At 35.6% G+C, this 13,970-nt stretch overlaps 1 protein-coding gene across 1 annotated transcript in view; it reads left to right on the top strand.

The window, feature by feature from the left end:
• Positions 1-13,970, top strand: part of PAPPA2 (pappalysin 2) — a 289,437-nt gene that overhangs the window by 148,362 nt on the left and 127,105 nt on the right. Inside the window, exons 10-11 of the mRNA XM_020879747.2 lie at positions 972-1,165; positions 3,256-3,402. Coding sequence (XP_020735406.2) covers positions 972-1,165; positions 3,256-3,402 — 341 coding nt within the window. The remainder of the gene's footprint in view (positions 1-971; positions 1,166-3,255; positions 3,403-13,970) is intronic.

Raw genomic sequence — 13,970 nt, 5'->3', positions numbered from 1 at the left:
TATTTGGACAGAGCAGGCTACAGTCCATAGGGTCACCAAGAGTTGGACATGACTGAAGTGACTGAGCACACACATAGTTTACATGTCTATAGTTAGTACAGACTATAAACTTAGTAGAAGTTATCCTACGAGCAAGTAAGGACCTTGTCCAAGGAATTGTAGCTTGCTTTACAGGCCCAGTGATTCTTCTCATATATTCATTACTCACATATTTGCTCTTGAAGACAGTCTCTCTGCCTTGGTTGAGGTACCGTGAAGTAAGAGAAAGCCCCTGAACCTGCTTTCTGTAAGCCTGGCTCAAAGCCAAGCAATATTGCTTCTGCATCAAGGGAACTTTGACAAGTCACTTATAATCATGGAGTCTCAGATTGTCTATTGATGAAACAAACAAAAAATACATACCTCACATGGTTCTTGTAAGACTAAAAGAAATAATACATATGTAACCCTTATAAACCTAGAGCCCATATTGTCCACTTCAGAGTAAATTGCGTGGTTAATTGAAGAAATACAGCAGCAAAAAAGTAATTGGAAACAAATCCCTCAAATGTTTTATTTAAAATTTCAAAGACTATGAAGAGGTTCCAAGTACATATCATATCCTACCATCCATTTAAATTTCCTTTATTCTTTTACCTACTTCTCTTATATCCCTAGCTTCCCCTAGTACTTTGCTCAATGATTCCTTGAAGTTTCTTTCTACATCCATCCCACAGCTGCTTTTTTCCTTCCTGTTCCTTCTCCTCTAACCCCACTCACTTTGTAGATTTTTTGTTATCTCAATGGATTTTATCATTCTCCCCATGAAAAATTATCCTTCTTTAGGGGTATGATATCTATATGTTTGAGGTGGGCATTAGACTGGTTAGTAATTACAGGATTCTCTTTAGCAGCTGGAGTAAAAATGTAATTATTTTTACTTGACACATATAAAAGTACCTTTTCAAATGTCATATAATGTTTCTTGACAGGGGAACCAAGCCTGTGCTATATATATGAGGGAGATGGAATATGTGAGCCTTTCGAAAAGGAAACCAGCATTGTAGACTGTGGCCTCTATACTCCCAGAGGATATCTGGATCAGTGGGCTACCCAAGCTTTTTCTTCTCATGAAGACAAGAAGAAATGTCCTGTTTCCTTGGTCACTGGAGCACCTCATTCCATGGTAAGTTAAGACTAGTCAAGGGTAAGCAAAATTGTTAAGTGATTCCCCCAGATACTGATCTTGAGCTTACATTTTTTTCTCCTAACTTTGACACCAAATTTAGTTAACAAACTCAGAATTAAATAATGTTAGATGAAAAGCTTCTAGGCTATCAATTAAGTCTCATCCCCCACCCTCACCCCACTTACCTTCACTAGTTTTCATCTAGGAACCTTTGACTATGCAATAACTGACCAAAAGGTACACAAAAGCATCTCAAAATTAGCCTTATAATATACACATCAGAAATTGCACTTAGGCTTTGCATTTGGAGGAATTTATCTTGAAAGAAGATAAAGGAGCAGTAAAGTCAGAATACTTGGATGACACTGTTGGATCTATCAGTATCATTATGATTATTACTAAGTGACATTTGGCAAGTCACTTAACCTCTCTGGGCTCCAATTTTCTCATATGTAAATCTTTTGCATTTAACTCAAGGTTTGTTGCAAGGATCAAATGAAATTTAAAATATATATTAAAGATCAAAATATAATTTGATTTAAAAATTATTGTTATTAAAGACTTTCTAGAATTAGTACTAAAATCAAATCCATAGGCACACAATTTTCCATGAATATCTACCTAAGTAAATAGAAGATCCTCTGAGAACTTTGAGGACTGACTTCTGTGAGTTATAAATACCTAAAAGAAGATTAAGTGAAAAAAGTGAAAGTGTTAATTGTTCAGTTGTGTCCGACTCTTTGCAACCCCATGGACTGTAGCCCACTGGGTTCCTCTGTCCATGGGATTCCCCAGGCAAGAATACTGGAGTGGGTTGCTATTCCCTCCTCCAGGGGATCTTCCCAACCCAGGGATAGAACCTGGTTCTCCTGCATTGCAGGTGGATTCTTTACTGTTTTAGCCATCAGGAAAGCTCAAAGATTAAGGGCTTTGCTTTTTGAATACTATTCTAGATGTTTCCATTGCCAAATATACTCTTCCATGCTTTACAACAATAAGTAATACAGTCATTTTGACAGAAGTAAGATTTGTTAATAGCTCTCTAGGTATTTTAGGCCAGAGGCAAATCATTGGTTTTTGGTCTTGAGGAGACACCCCAGGAGACTGAGGAACTAGCCAAGGCTGGTGGTCGAGGTCAAGGAACTCATCAAGGACCCACGTGTCTCTGAGATTTTGGCTCTTTCTACACTTTACTTGCAGTTTTCTTTCTCAAGCTCATAAGATGACTACTGCCCTCCAGGTGTGAAGTCATTATTTCAAGCAGGAAGAAGGGGGAAGGTCAAAGGGAAATAGATGCATGTGAGCTGAGTCTGTTTTTAGTGGGAAAATGGGAGCTGTTCCAGGAATATAGGCATCTACCAACATCCCATTGTTCAGATCCAGGTCACTCCACCAGCCTTAGTTGTAAGGGGCCCTGAGGAGATGAGAGTTTATAGCTGGATACACTGTCACCTTGAACAAGATTAGAGTTCGTTAATAAGAAAGAGGGAGGTATGGATATGGACAGCCAATTAGCATGCCTGTCTCACTTCTTTAGCTAATTTTGAAGGCATCTTTCTCAAGAATTCTGATGTCCAGTGGTGGAAAGTTAGGTGATTCTGAGTTAGTAACAGCTCTCTAAAGCAGCTTTTAGTCTAGCTTGTCTGTCTTCCCCAAGTGAAGTGGGAAAATTTTTCTGGAATTTCTCTTTCCTGGTTCCTTTTCCCAACCTAGTGTTTCCTTGACTCAGTTGTCTCACTGCTGGGGCAGTAGATCCTTCCTGGTAAGGACAGAATCATCATCTTGGACAGGGGTCCCTAACTAATCCTAGGAGCAGTTGACTGATATGTCCCAGGATAATTCATTGAGCAAGATCCCTGGGCCATTGATGGGCCGTAAATTGTCACGTGTGTTCTTCTACCTGGTAAGTTGGATATTGAGGCTAAGAGAGAGCACTGAGACATTCTACCTTGAGAAAAGTTTTCTGCCAATAATGTCATCGTGAGATATTCAGAAAGAGGAAAATATTGGTTTTGAGCCGGGAGTTTCATTATCTTTACTTATCTCTCACCCTTCATGTTTAATTTTTGGTTGAAATTGCATTTCAGGTTTGCACATCATACCATCCAGATTTACCAGAGCACCATCCCCTAATTGGCTGGTTTCCCTGCGTCCCCAGTGGAAATAGACCTGAAGATGAAGGGAGTAAGCAGCCAAAAGGTAGCCTGCAGAGAGAGGATGAGGTTTGGCTCAAAGTAAGTGACCCAAATGTTTTTTAGTGAAAACTGGATAGACTGTGCTTTTGTGTGTGTGTGTGTGTGTGTGTGTGTGTGTGTGTGTGTATAAATGATACATTGGAATGTCAGGAAATTTCCTTTTGTCATCTGAAAGTTTTTATGTTTTGAATTTATTTTCATTTCTTTTTGAATGTTGAACTTTTCTTTATAAGAAATCACTCTATCAAAGTGTAATACTCATATAGAAAAGTACAAAAATCAGAAATGACTGATAAATTTTTACAAAGTAAACATCCTCTCTAACCACTACAGAGATCAAAAAACAGAAAATTAACATCACCCCCAAAAGGCTCTCTCATTCCCCCTCTCATTATACTACAGAGGTATCTAGTATTTTTCCTTCTATCACCAAAGATTAGTTTTGCCTGTTTGTATTTTATCTGAAAAATTTGACAGTCTGTAGTATTTGTGCTGATTCTTTCTTACTCAGCATTCTATCTGTGGGATTCATTCAGGCTGCTCTACTTAGAAGCAGTGTTCATGTCCACTGCGGTGCAGAATTCCAGTGGGCCAATGGGCCATACTTTAATTAATCATAGTAATGAACCTTTAGTTTATTTCTAATTTTTCTCTATTGTATATTACAAATAGTTCTGCTATAAATGCTTCTGTACATTTCTTTTGGTGAATGTATACAGACAGTTGGGTATATTTGGAACTGCTAGATGGTAATTAGGCAGATGATCTGCTTTAGTAGTTAATACCAAATGGTGTTCCACTTGGTTATACTAGTTTATACTCCCAGCAGAGGTTTATGAGTATTCCAGTTGCTTTATATTTTTACTGATTACTTGGTATTTTAAGTCTTAATTTTAACCATTAAGTATGTAAATATACCTCCTTATGGTTTCAATTTACATTTACATGTTGACTAATGAAGTTGTAATGTTTATATGTATATTGGCTGTTTGTGTTGATATATCCTTTTTTCCCCTCTTTTTTTCTGAAGGGTTTATTCAAGTCTTTTGCTCAATTTTCTATTGGACTGTTATTTTCTTCTTAATTTATAGGATTTTTTTACAATTTTCAGAATATATAAATCATATTTCAGTTGTATATTATTTAATATTTTCCAGCACTCCATGGCCTACTTTTTTTTTTAAACTCTTAATGGTATATTTGACGAAGAGTTCTAAATTTTACCATAGTCCAATTTATTTTTCTTTTTCTTTATGGTTAGTGCTAATCATGTACTGTATGAAGAAGTCTTTGCTCACCACAAAGACATACTTTCCTATGTTATCTTCTAGAAATGTTATTGTTTCACCTTTTATATATAGATTTACAATCCTCTGGAATTTTTACATATTGTGTGAGGTAGGGATCAAGATTTTTTTCCCCCTAGAACTAGAACCACCGTTGAAAGTGAAAGTGTTAGTTGCTCAGTCGTGTCTGATTCTTTGTGACCCCATGGACTATAGCCCACCAGGCTCTTCTGTCCATGGAATTCTCCAGGCAAGAATACTGGAGTGGGTAGCCATTTTCTTCTCCAGGAATCTTCCTGACCCAGGGATCAAACCTGGGTCTCCTGCATTGCAAGCAGATTCTTTATCATCTGAGCCACCAAAATAACAACTTGAAGGCAATATGTAATCCTTTGCCAATAGTTTCGAATCCTTTTTGTGAATATATTAAGTGTTTTTTCATTTATATTCATTAGAGCTTCATCCCTTCTTTAAAAAAGAAAAATTTTTACTTTCTTGTCAGGTTAATGATGAAGGCCAGGTTTGACTCCTAGAGTAAGTTTCCTTTTTTTCCCTAGTTTTCTGGAATATTTTGTGAAAGGTTGGTGTTAAATTTTGGCGGACTTCATCAGTAAAGCTATCTGAGTCTGGTATTTCCTTTGAGGAAAATGTTTAAATATATGTTAAAATCTTAAACCAAATATTGGAGAATTGGGGCTTTCTATTTCTTCTTAGGTCAACTTTGGAAAAAGTAATTTTTTTTTCCAAATAATTTGTCCATTTTTTCCTAAAATTTTTGATTTATTGGCTTTAAGGTTTTCATAACGCTCTCTTATTTTGTGTATTTCTACACTCCCTAGGACTTTTTTTAGTTATTCTATTGCTAATTTTTGGCTTCTTTTATCTTTTTGTTTAGTATTGCTAAAGACTTAACAGTTATATTAATCTTTTATCAATGTTTTTATAGAACCAAAGATTATACATGTGTGTATATATGTACTCATATATATACATATACATAAATATACATATATAAACCTAAAAGGAAGAAAACAATGAAAGTAGCATACATGTGTACTCTTATTTTCATTATTGCCTCCTTTTATGTTTATATTTAATTTGCTCTTGAGATGATGCTTAGATCATAAATTTTTAGTTTCTTTCTTTTTAAAATATAAATATTAAGGTGACAAGTTTCCTTCTAAATGTGACTTTAGCAACATATTGCATTTCAAATGTCTTATTTCTATTATCATTAAGTTCAAACATATTTTCTAATTTTTATTTGACTACTTTTTTGATCCTTGCTGCTGCTGCTGAGTTATATATAAATATGCTGATGAACGTCCAAACATTTGTTTGGAAACTATTTATTTTTTTGTTTTTGATTTATAGTTGAGTCTTCTGTGCTCAAAGATTATATTTGGTGTGATTTCAAGCCTTTGTAATTTGTTGACCTTTGAATTATGGAAAAACATATGGTTAATTGGGCTTCCCTGGTGGGTCAGTGGTAAAGAATCCACCTGCCAAATAGGAGATGTAGGTTTGATCCCAGGTTTGGGAAGATCCCCAGAGAAGGAAGTGGCAAACCTCTCTAGTATTCTTGCCTGGAAAATCCCATGGATAGAGGAGCCTGGAAGGTTACAGTCCATGGGGTCACAAAAGAGTTGGATGCAACTTAGTGACTAAACAACAATATGGTTAATATTGATAAATATTACATGTACTTTGAAAGAAATATGTAGTATGAAATAGTTGGATATAGGATTCTATATTTTTAACATAGATCAAGTTCATCCATCATGTTAAAATTTCCCATATTGTATATTTTCCTTGAAATTCTTTCTATCAGTTACTGAGATATATGTGTTAGACTTTATTAATAATCATAAATTTGCCTGTTTCTCTTTTATTTTTGCCAGTTTTTTTATTTACACATTGATTTATTTGCGTTTTGAAACTATTATTAAATATTCAGGCAATTCTTACTTTGTAGCATGGAAACACAAAATGACCATGTGTCCTAAAACTGTACAAAGTAAGCTAAATAATCAATGGGGAAAATTACAATTGTTACATGATATTTTTGTCACAACATTAAAAACTTTTATTTTTAGAAGTATATGTGAAATGAAATGAAAAAATAGTAAAATTTAGCTCATTATAATTTAAAATATTACAGAGAATTAAAGTGTTTCATTTCTTTGTAAAAAATTTATAAGTATAGTTTTAACAGTTCTTGCCTTTTTATTTTTATTTTTTGCATCATATGACTTATATTACAAAGCAAGTGATTTTTCTATACTATTGTGAATTGTAATATTCCTTTCCAAGTTTGGTCATCTTCCAACATTTTATGGTACTTTGCACTTTCAATGTTATGAAACATCTCTGAGAGTTCTTTTAATATGAATTTTTTCTTGGCATCATTTCCTCTGGGACATCTTTATCCTTTTTGTCACAACCACTTTTCTCCTTTTTGCTGATAATTTCATTTTCACTAAGTTCCTCTGGCTGCAAATACAGAGTCTCTCAAACAGCAGCAGCATCAGCATTCCTGTACTCAATTATTTCATCTGTAATTCTGTTTACCTTTCATTCAAATTTCACCTCTAGCATTATAATTTTTTGTTTCTTTGCTGCACTTTCATCTTCCCTAGAGGATCCCTTCTTTTGATTATCCATTTTTTGTAAAATGTCATGTGGGTAATATGTCAGTGGGAGATGAGACAATGCAACTACACATTTTTCTGTCTCTGTGTGAACAGAATAACAGGTACACAGGGACCAATCAATGACAATTTAAAAGAAGAGATGTAATTAGTCACTTTATCATGATTCTCATTGGTTATTTATATGGTGATTTGTGGACGAAAGGACTATTAGTGGAGTTTATACTTTTTGCAGTTACAATTAATATTTTTTGCTAATTGAAATTTGAATCACATTATCTGGTATTACATAACTAAATTGTGATAACTGATATTTGTGAATATGGAAAGTACATAAAGTGAAACTACTGTCAATAGATAATTTTAGAACTTACTACATCTTCCTTGTGGATTATCTCTTTTAACACTAATAAATGTCTATCTCTAAGAATATTTCTTGCTGCACTATAAACTTGGTATAATATTAGTATAGATATATATTTTTGTTTGTTTGCATATTGTTTCCTCTTCCATTCTATTACTTTTAATCCTTCTGTGAAATTATATTTAATATACTTTATTTGAAATCAACATATCTTTATATATATGTAGAAAATATAAATAAATCTAAGAAATCACCATATATATAAACCTAAAATTTTTTATTTTCCAATTGTAGTATTTAGTCTAATTACATTTAATGTAATTAATGATGCTTCCCTGGTGACTCAGTGGTAAAGAATCTGCCTGCCAGTGCAGGATGCAGGAGATGTGGGTTTGATTCCTGGATCAGGAAGATCACTTGGAAGGAAATGGCAGTCCACTCTAATATTCTTGCCTGGGAAATCCCATGGACAGAGGAGCTTGGCAAGCTACAGTGTGTGGGGTCACAAAAGAGTCAGAAACAATTTAGCAACTAAGCAGTTTTAAATTTACCAGCGAATCATTTGTTGCTCACTTTTCCCTCATAATTTGTATTTTCCTATTTCTTGCCCTTTTTAGATTAAATCAATTCAGTTCAGTCACTTAGTCATGTCCAACTCTTTGTGACCCCATGGACTGCAGCACGCCAGGCTTCCTTGTCCATCACCAACTCCCTGAGCTTGCTTAAACCCGTGTCCATCAAGTCGGTGATACCATCCAACCATCTCATCCTCTGTTGTCCCGTTCTCCCCCTACCTTCAATCTTTCCCAGCATCAGGGTCTTTCCCAATGAGTCAGTTCTTCACATCAGGTGGCCAGAGTATTGGAGTTTCAGTTTTAGCATCAGTCCTTCCAATGAATATTCAAGATTTATTTCCTTTAGGATGGACTGGTTGGATCTCCGTGCAGTCCAAGGGACTCTGAAGAGTCTTCTGCAACACCACAGTTCAAAAGCATCAATTCTTTGGTGCTCAGTTCAGTTCAATCGCTCAGTCATGTCCGACTCTTTGTGACCCCATGAACCACAGCTTGCCAGGCCTCCCTGTCCATCACCAACTCCTGGAGTCCACCCAAACCCATGTCCATCGAGTTGGTGATGCCATCCAACCATCTCATCCTCTGTCGTCCCCTTCTCCTCCTTCCCTCAATCTTCCCCAGCATCAGGGTCTTTTCCAGTGAGTCAGCTCTTCTCATCAGGTGGCTAAAGTATTGGAGTTTCAGCTTCAACATCAGTCCTTCCAATGAACACCCAGCTTTCTTTATAGTCCAACTCTTACATCCATACATGACTATTGGAAAAACCATAGCTTTGACTAGATGGAACTTTGTCGGCAAAGTAATGTCTCTGCTTTTGAATATGCTATCTAGGTTTGTCATAGCTTTTCTTCCAAGGAGCAAGCATCTTTTAATTTCATGGCTGCAGTCACCATCTGCAGTGATTTTGGAGCCCAAGAAAGTACAGTCTGTCACTGTTTCCATTGTTTCCCTATCTATTTGACATAAAGTGATGGGACCGGATGCCATGATCTTTGTTTTTTGAATATTGAGTTTTAAGCCAGCTTTTTCACTTTCCTCTTTCACTTTCAAAAAGAGGCTCTTTAGTTCTTTGCTTTCTGCCATAAGGGTGGTGTTATCTGCATATCTGAGGTTATTGATATTTCTCCCAGTAATCTTGCTCCCAGCTTGTGCTTCATCCAGTCTGGCATTTTGTGTGATGTACTCTGCATATAAGTTAAATAAGCAGGTGACAATATCCAGCCTTGACATACTCCTTGCCCAATTCCCTCCTTTTTAAGCCACCAGGGAAGCCCTTAGATTAAATAAGCAGTTTTATTATTTTATTTTCCATTCTATCAATTTGTTGGCTATACCTTTATTCTCTATCTTTGTTACCCTAGAGATTGCAGGCTGTGTACTTAACTGGTTAGAGTCTACTATGAATTAGTGTTCTCACAATTTCATAATCAATAAGTAACTTAGAATGCTTTGTCTCTATTTTCTGTTTCCTGGCTTTTTAAAGATAAAATGATTTAATGTTACCTAATATTGACCTTCTCCAGGGCTCTTTGATCTTTTATGTATTTCTCTGCTTTTCATTTTTATTTAGCTTGAAGAAATGCATTTATTATTATTTTTAAGGTGAATCTGCTGGCAGTGAATTCTTCCAGTTTTTGTATAGCTGAAAATATCCTTGACATTTATTTTCAAAGGGTATCTTTGCTTGGTGTAGAATTCTAGGTGGCCAGTTGTAGTTTTCACTGATTTAAAGATGTTATTTCATTGCCTTTTAACCTACATACTTTCTCTGGAAAGTTAGTTGAACATCTGATATATATTACCTTGAAGGCAATATATTTTATTCTCTGGTGCTTTTAACATAATCTTCTTATATTTTGTCTTCAACAGTTTTACTGTAATGTACCTAAGTCTGTTTTTCTTTGCATATATCTGGCTAAAAGTTTATCAAGCTTCTTGAGTCTATAGCTTAATGTCCTTGCTTGGTCTTTCATTTTTTGAACACCAAATTACTTTCTGCTGTGTATCATTTGTTCCTTTTTTCTTTGTTCTATTTTCCATTCCTTTTGTTACCCATGCTGCAGCCAGGTTATTTTATGCTGCCATATCTTCTGCTTCATTAAACCCAACTTTCACTCTGTACAATTGGTTGTTAAACTATTATTAATTTAATATTAATTTAATTAATTAATATTAATTAATATTAATTTAACTATTATTACTTATTATTTAATTCTAGAACACCTATTTAATTTTTCCTACAGGTTCTCATTTTCTTTGAAATTCTCCATCCTATTGTCTATTTTCAAAATATATTAATCACAGTCATTTTAAACTCTGTGTTTGATAATAGTAATGTATTGGTGACTGGAGGTCTGTGTATGTTGTTTTCTTCCCCTTAATTTTCATTCATTTAGACATATCTACTATCATACTAAATAGTGTCTTAATTGAATATCAAACACTGGAAAAATACATGGGCTCTGGCCAATAATATTTTCCCTTCAAGCTGATTTTCTTTAAGAAAAATGTATAATAAGATTTGGGAAACAGCACCTTAGTTTAATCAGTACTTAAGTTGACTCAACCTGTGCTTCTGTATTAAAGAGCCCTGATATATTTCATATTTCCTTTTCTGCTAAGGCCCATCCCTTCAAGGATCTCAACTAAAAGTTTGGATTGAGCCTTCCATCTTGATAGTCTCTGAAGCACAATTTCTATTTCCTCAGCACTGTGTGACTGTTTTTTGGCCTTTAATCTGCCTGCTTCTTATATTCTTAATCTTCGTAGCTTAGAATTTGGAAAATACCTCAGCGGCAATAGTGGTGCGGAATGTTGCTGCTGCTGCTGCTAAGTCGCTTCAGTCGTGTCTGACTCTGTGCGACCCCATAGATAGCAGCCCACCAGACTCCCCCATCCCTGGGATCCTCCAGGCAAGAACACTGGAGTGGGTTGCCATTTCCTTCTCCAATGCATGAAAGTGCAAAGTGAAAGTGAAGTCACTCAGTTGTGTCCAACTCTTAGCAACCCCATGGACTGCAGCCCAGCAGGCTCCTCCGTCCATGGGATTTTCCAGGCAAGAGTACTGGAGTGGGGTGCCATAGCCTTCTCCAGCACAGAATGTTAGGTTACCTTCAATGTGATTTCTTTTTGAGTCTCTTTAGTCCTGACTGCCTTAGTTGCTCTCAAATGCTTTCAAACTTTCTTTTTTACTTTATTCATATTTTAAAACTGTTTTTACCAAGAATATTGGAGAAGGCAATGGCACCCCACTCCAGTACTCTTGCCTGGAAAATCCCATGGGCAGAGGAGCCCGGTAGGCTGCAATCCATGGGGTCGCGAAGAGTCAGGCACGACTGAGCGACTTCACTTTCACTTTTCACTTTAATGCATTGGAGAAGGAAATGGCAACCCACTTCGGTGTTCTTGCCTGGAGAATCCCAGGGACGGGGGAGCCTGGTGGGCTGCCGTCTATGGGGTCACACAGAGTTGGACACGACTGAAGTGACTTAGCAGCAGCAGCAACCAAGAGTATGTGTTTTGCTATATGTTACTTCATTGTAATTGGAAGCAAAAATCTACAACTGGAATTTTATTAATGTATAATAGTTAGCTACCATATGTATTTTAGGTTTGCACTCTGTTCTTATTACAAGTGATATAAGAGTAATAATACTTGTATAAGGAAAGTAACTAATATAATTGAAAATTAATATATAAAAGCTATTTTAAAAATTTAGTTTTCACAAATTCACATAATACCAAATAAATGAAGTGATTTTTAAAATAAGCTGATTAAGTTTTTTTCAAAGATTTTTTGAGGACTGAATGATTTTTGATTCCTCATTATTTCTTTAATCTCACTTTAATCTTTATTTGGTATACAAATATGATTTGTATTCTGTGGATCAGAGACAAATTTATTACAGTGAGAAACAACTGTACTGGAAAATATTAGCCTTGAAAAGGCCTTTCCAAAATCTTTCCTTGCTACTTGCCCAACAAAATTTCTTTCATTTTAGTCCATATTTACTAAGGTAACTTGTCTCTTTTAGTTTTCCTTATCGTTGTTTCTTTAAATCTGGGTCAATAGACAAAATTACGAGATCTCTTACATAGCATAGAATGTAGATTATTTGTATTATTTACAATAATAAGTGCACTTTAAAGCCACTCATAGTTCACAATGTGCTTTTTCACACACTCTTTTATTTGAACCCCTTAATAGTCCTATGAGTTTGTCAAAGTAGTTGTTTTCCTATTTTACAGATGGAGAAAATCAGAATCAAATACTCAGAGTGCTTTTTCCTATATCACCCAAGAATAAAAGTGTGAATCTGCAGTTCAGACTCATGCCTCTTGATCTAATCCCATGTTTATTTCTTTACACTATGTTGCGTCATTCAATCAACATTCATTATGCACCTGTGATATGCCAAACCCAGAAATAATCACTGGGAATAAACAGGGAAATATGACATGAGCAAGAAAACAAGTTAAAACATATGTGGACTTGGAAGAAAAGGTTCCCTTTTTTCTTTTGTTGGATTTATTCTAAATTCTTCAAAGACAATATCTGTAGGTCTAGTTCACAGGATTTATTAAGTGCATATTGTAAACTCTAGGTGCCATTAGGCAATAGAGAAACAGAAGGCATGATCCTTCTCAGAAAGTCCTTTGACACTAAGCAATATAGACAACCAATGAAGCAATCTGAAAAGCAAATATTCAATCAATTATTTGTTGTTTGCTTCACATGGAGCCCATCATCATAGGCAAAAATCACATGTTCATGTTTATTTTCATTGCTGTTCTAAAACTAAAAGTTAAGAATGGCCTCACTCAGGCTAGACTGGTTAGCATTCCTAACAGAAGCCACCGGGTGGTTGGTCATAGTATCTTAAATACTAGAGTTCTCCACATTAGTTATAAATTACGGGCCACTGCCTGGAAACCCTTGCTACATAAAACCTCAAGCCTGTTACCATAATTTCCTCCTTTTCTTTGAGTTCAACTAGCCAAACTCTGCATATGAATCTTCAACAGAAATGCAGTGTATATTTAGTTGATTGGATTTCAAAGATGTGAATCTGTAAAACTAGGCGTTAAGAGCATAAAAAGTGACACATTTATTGTGATTTAATCTACTCCAGATATCTTATTATCAATTCTTATACAAATTTTTATCAGAGATATGAGTTTTCTAATTCTAAAAATGATTATCTGAAAATTCAGAGATGCTAAGCATTTTAGATAACACAGCCAAGGTACAGATAGAATTCAAATTCAAATCCAGCTTATTCCAAAGTCCATGTTTTTTCCTCTATACTAGGAGTTGGGAAATATTTTCTATGAGGAGCCAGATAACAAATATTTTAGGATTTGTGGGCCATTTGGTCTCTGTCACAGTTACAGCTTCCCAGGTGGTGCTAGTGGTAAAGAACTCACCTGCCAATGGAGAAGATGTAAGAGATGCAGGTTTGATTTCTGGGTTGAGAAGACCTCCTGGAGGAGGGCTTGGCAGTCAGCTCCAGTATTCTTGCCTGGAGAAGCCCATGGACAGAGGAGCCTGGCGGGCTACAGTCCATAGGGTCGCACAGAGTCAGACACGACTGAAGTGACTTAACACAGTTACTTAACACCACTATTTCAGAGTGAAAGTAGCGTAGACAATACAGAAATGAATGAGCATGGTTGTGCTGTAATAAAATTATACTTATGAACACAAAAATTTCAATTTCATATAATTTTC

Source organism: Odocoileus virginianus, chromosome 11 (genome assembly GCF_023699985.2).
Source record: "Odocoileus virginianus isolate 20LAN1187 ecotype Illinois chromosome 11, Ovbor_1.2, whole genome shotgun sequence".
Lineage (NCBI taxonomy): Eukaryota > Metazoa > Chordata > Mammalia > Artiodactyla > Cervidae > Odocoileus > Odocoileus virginianus.
Note: the sequence above shows the minus strand (reverse complement) of the source record. Positions and strands in the feature narration are given on the sequence as shown.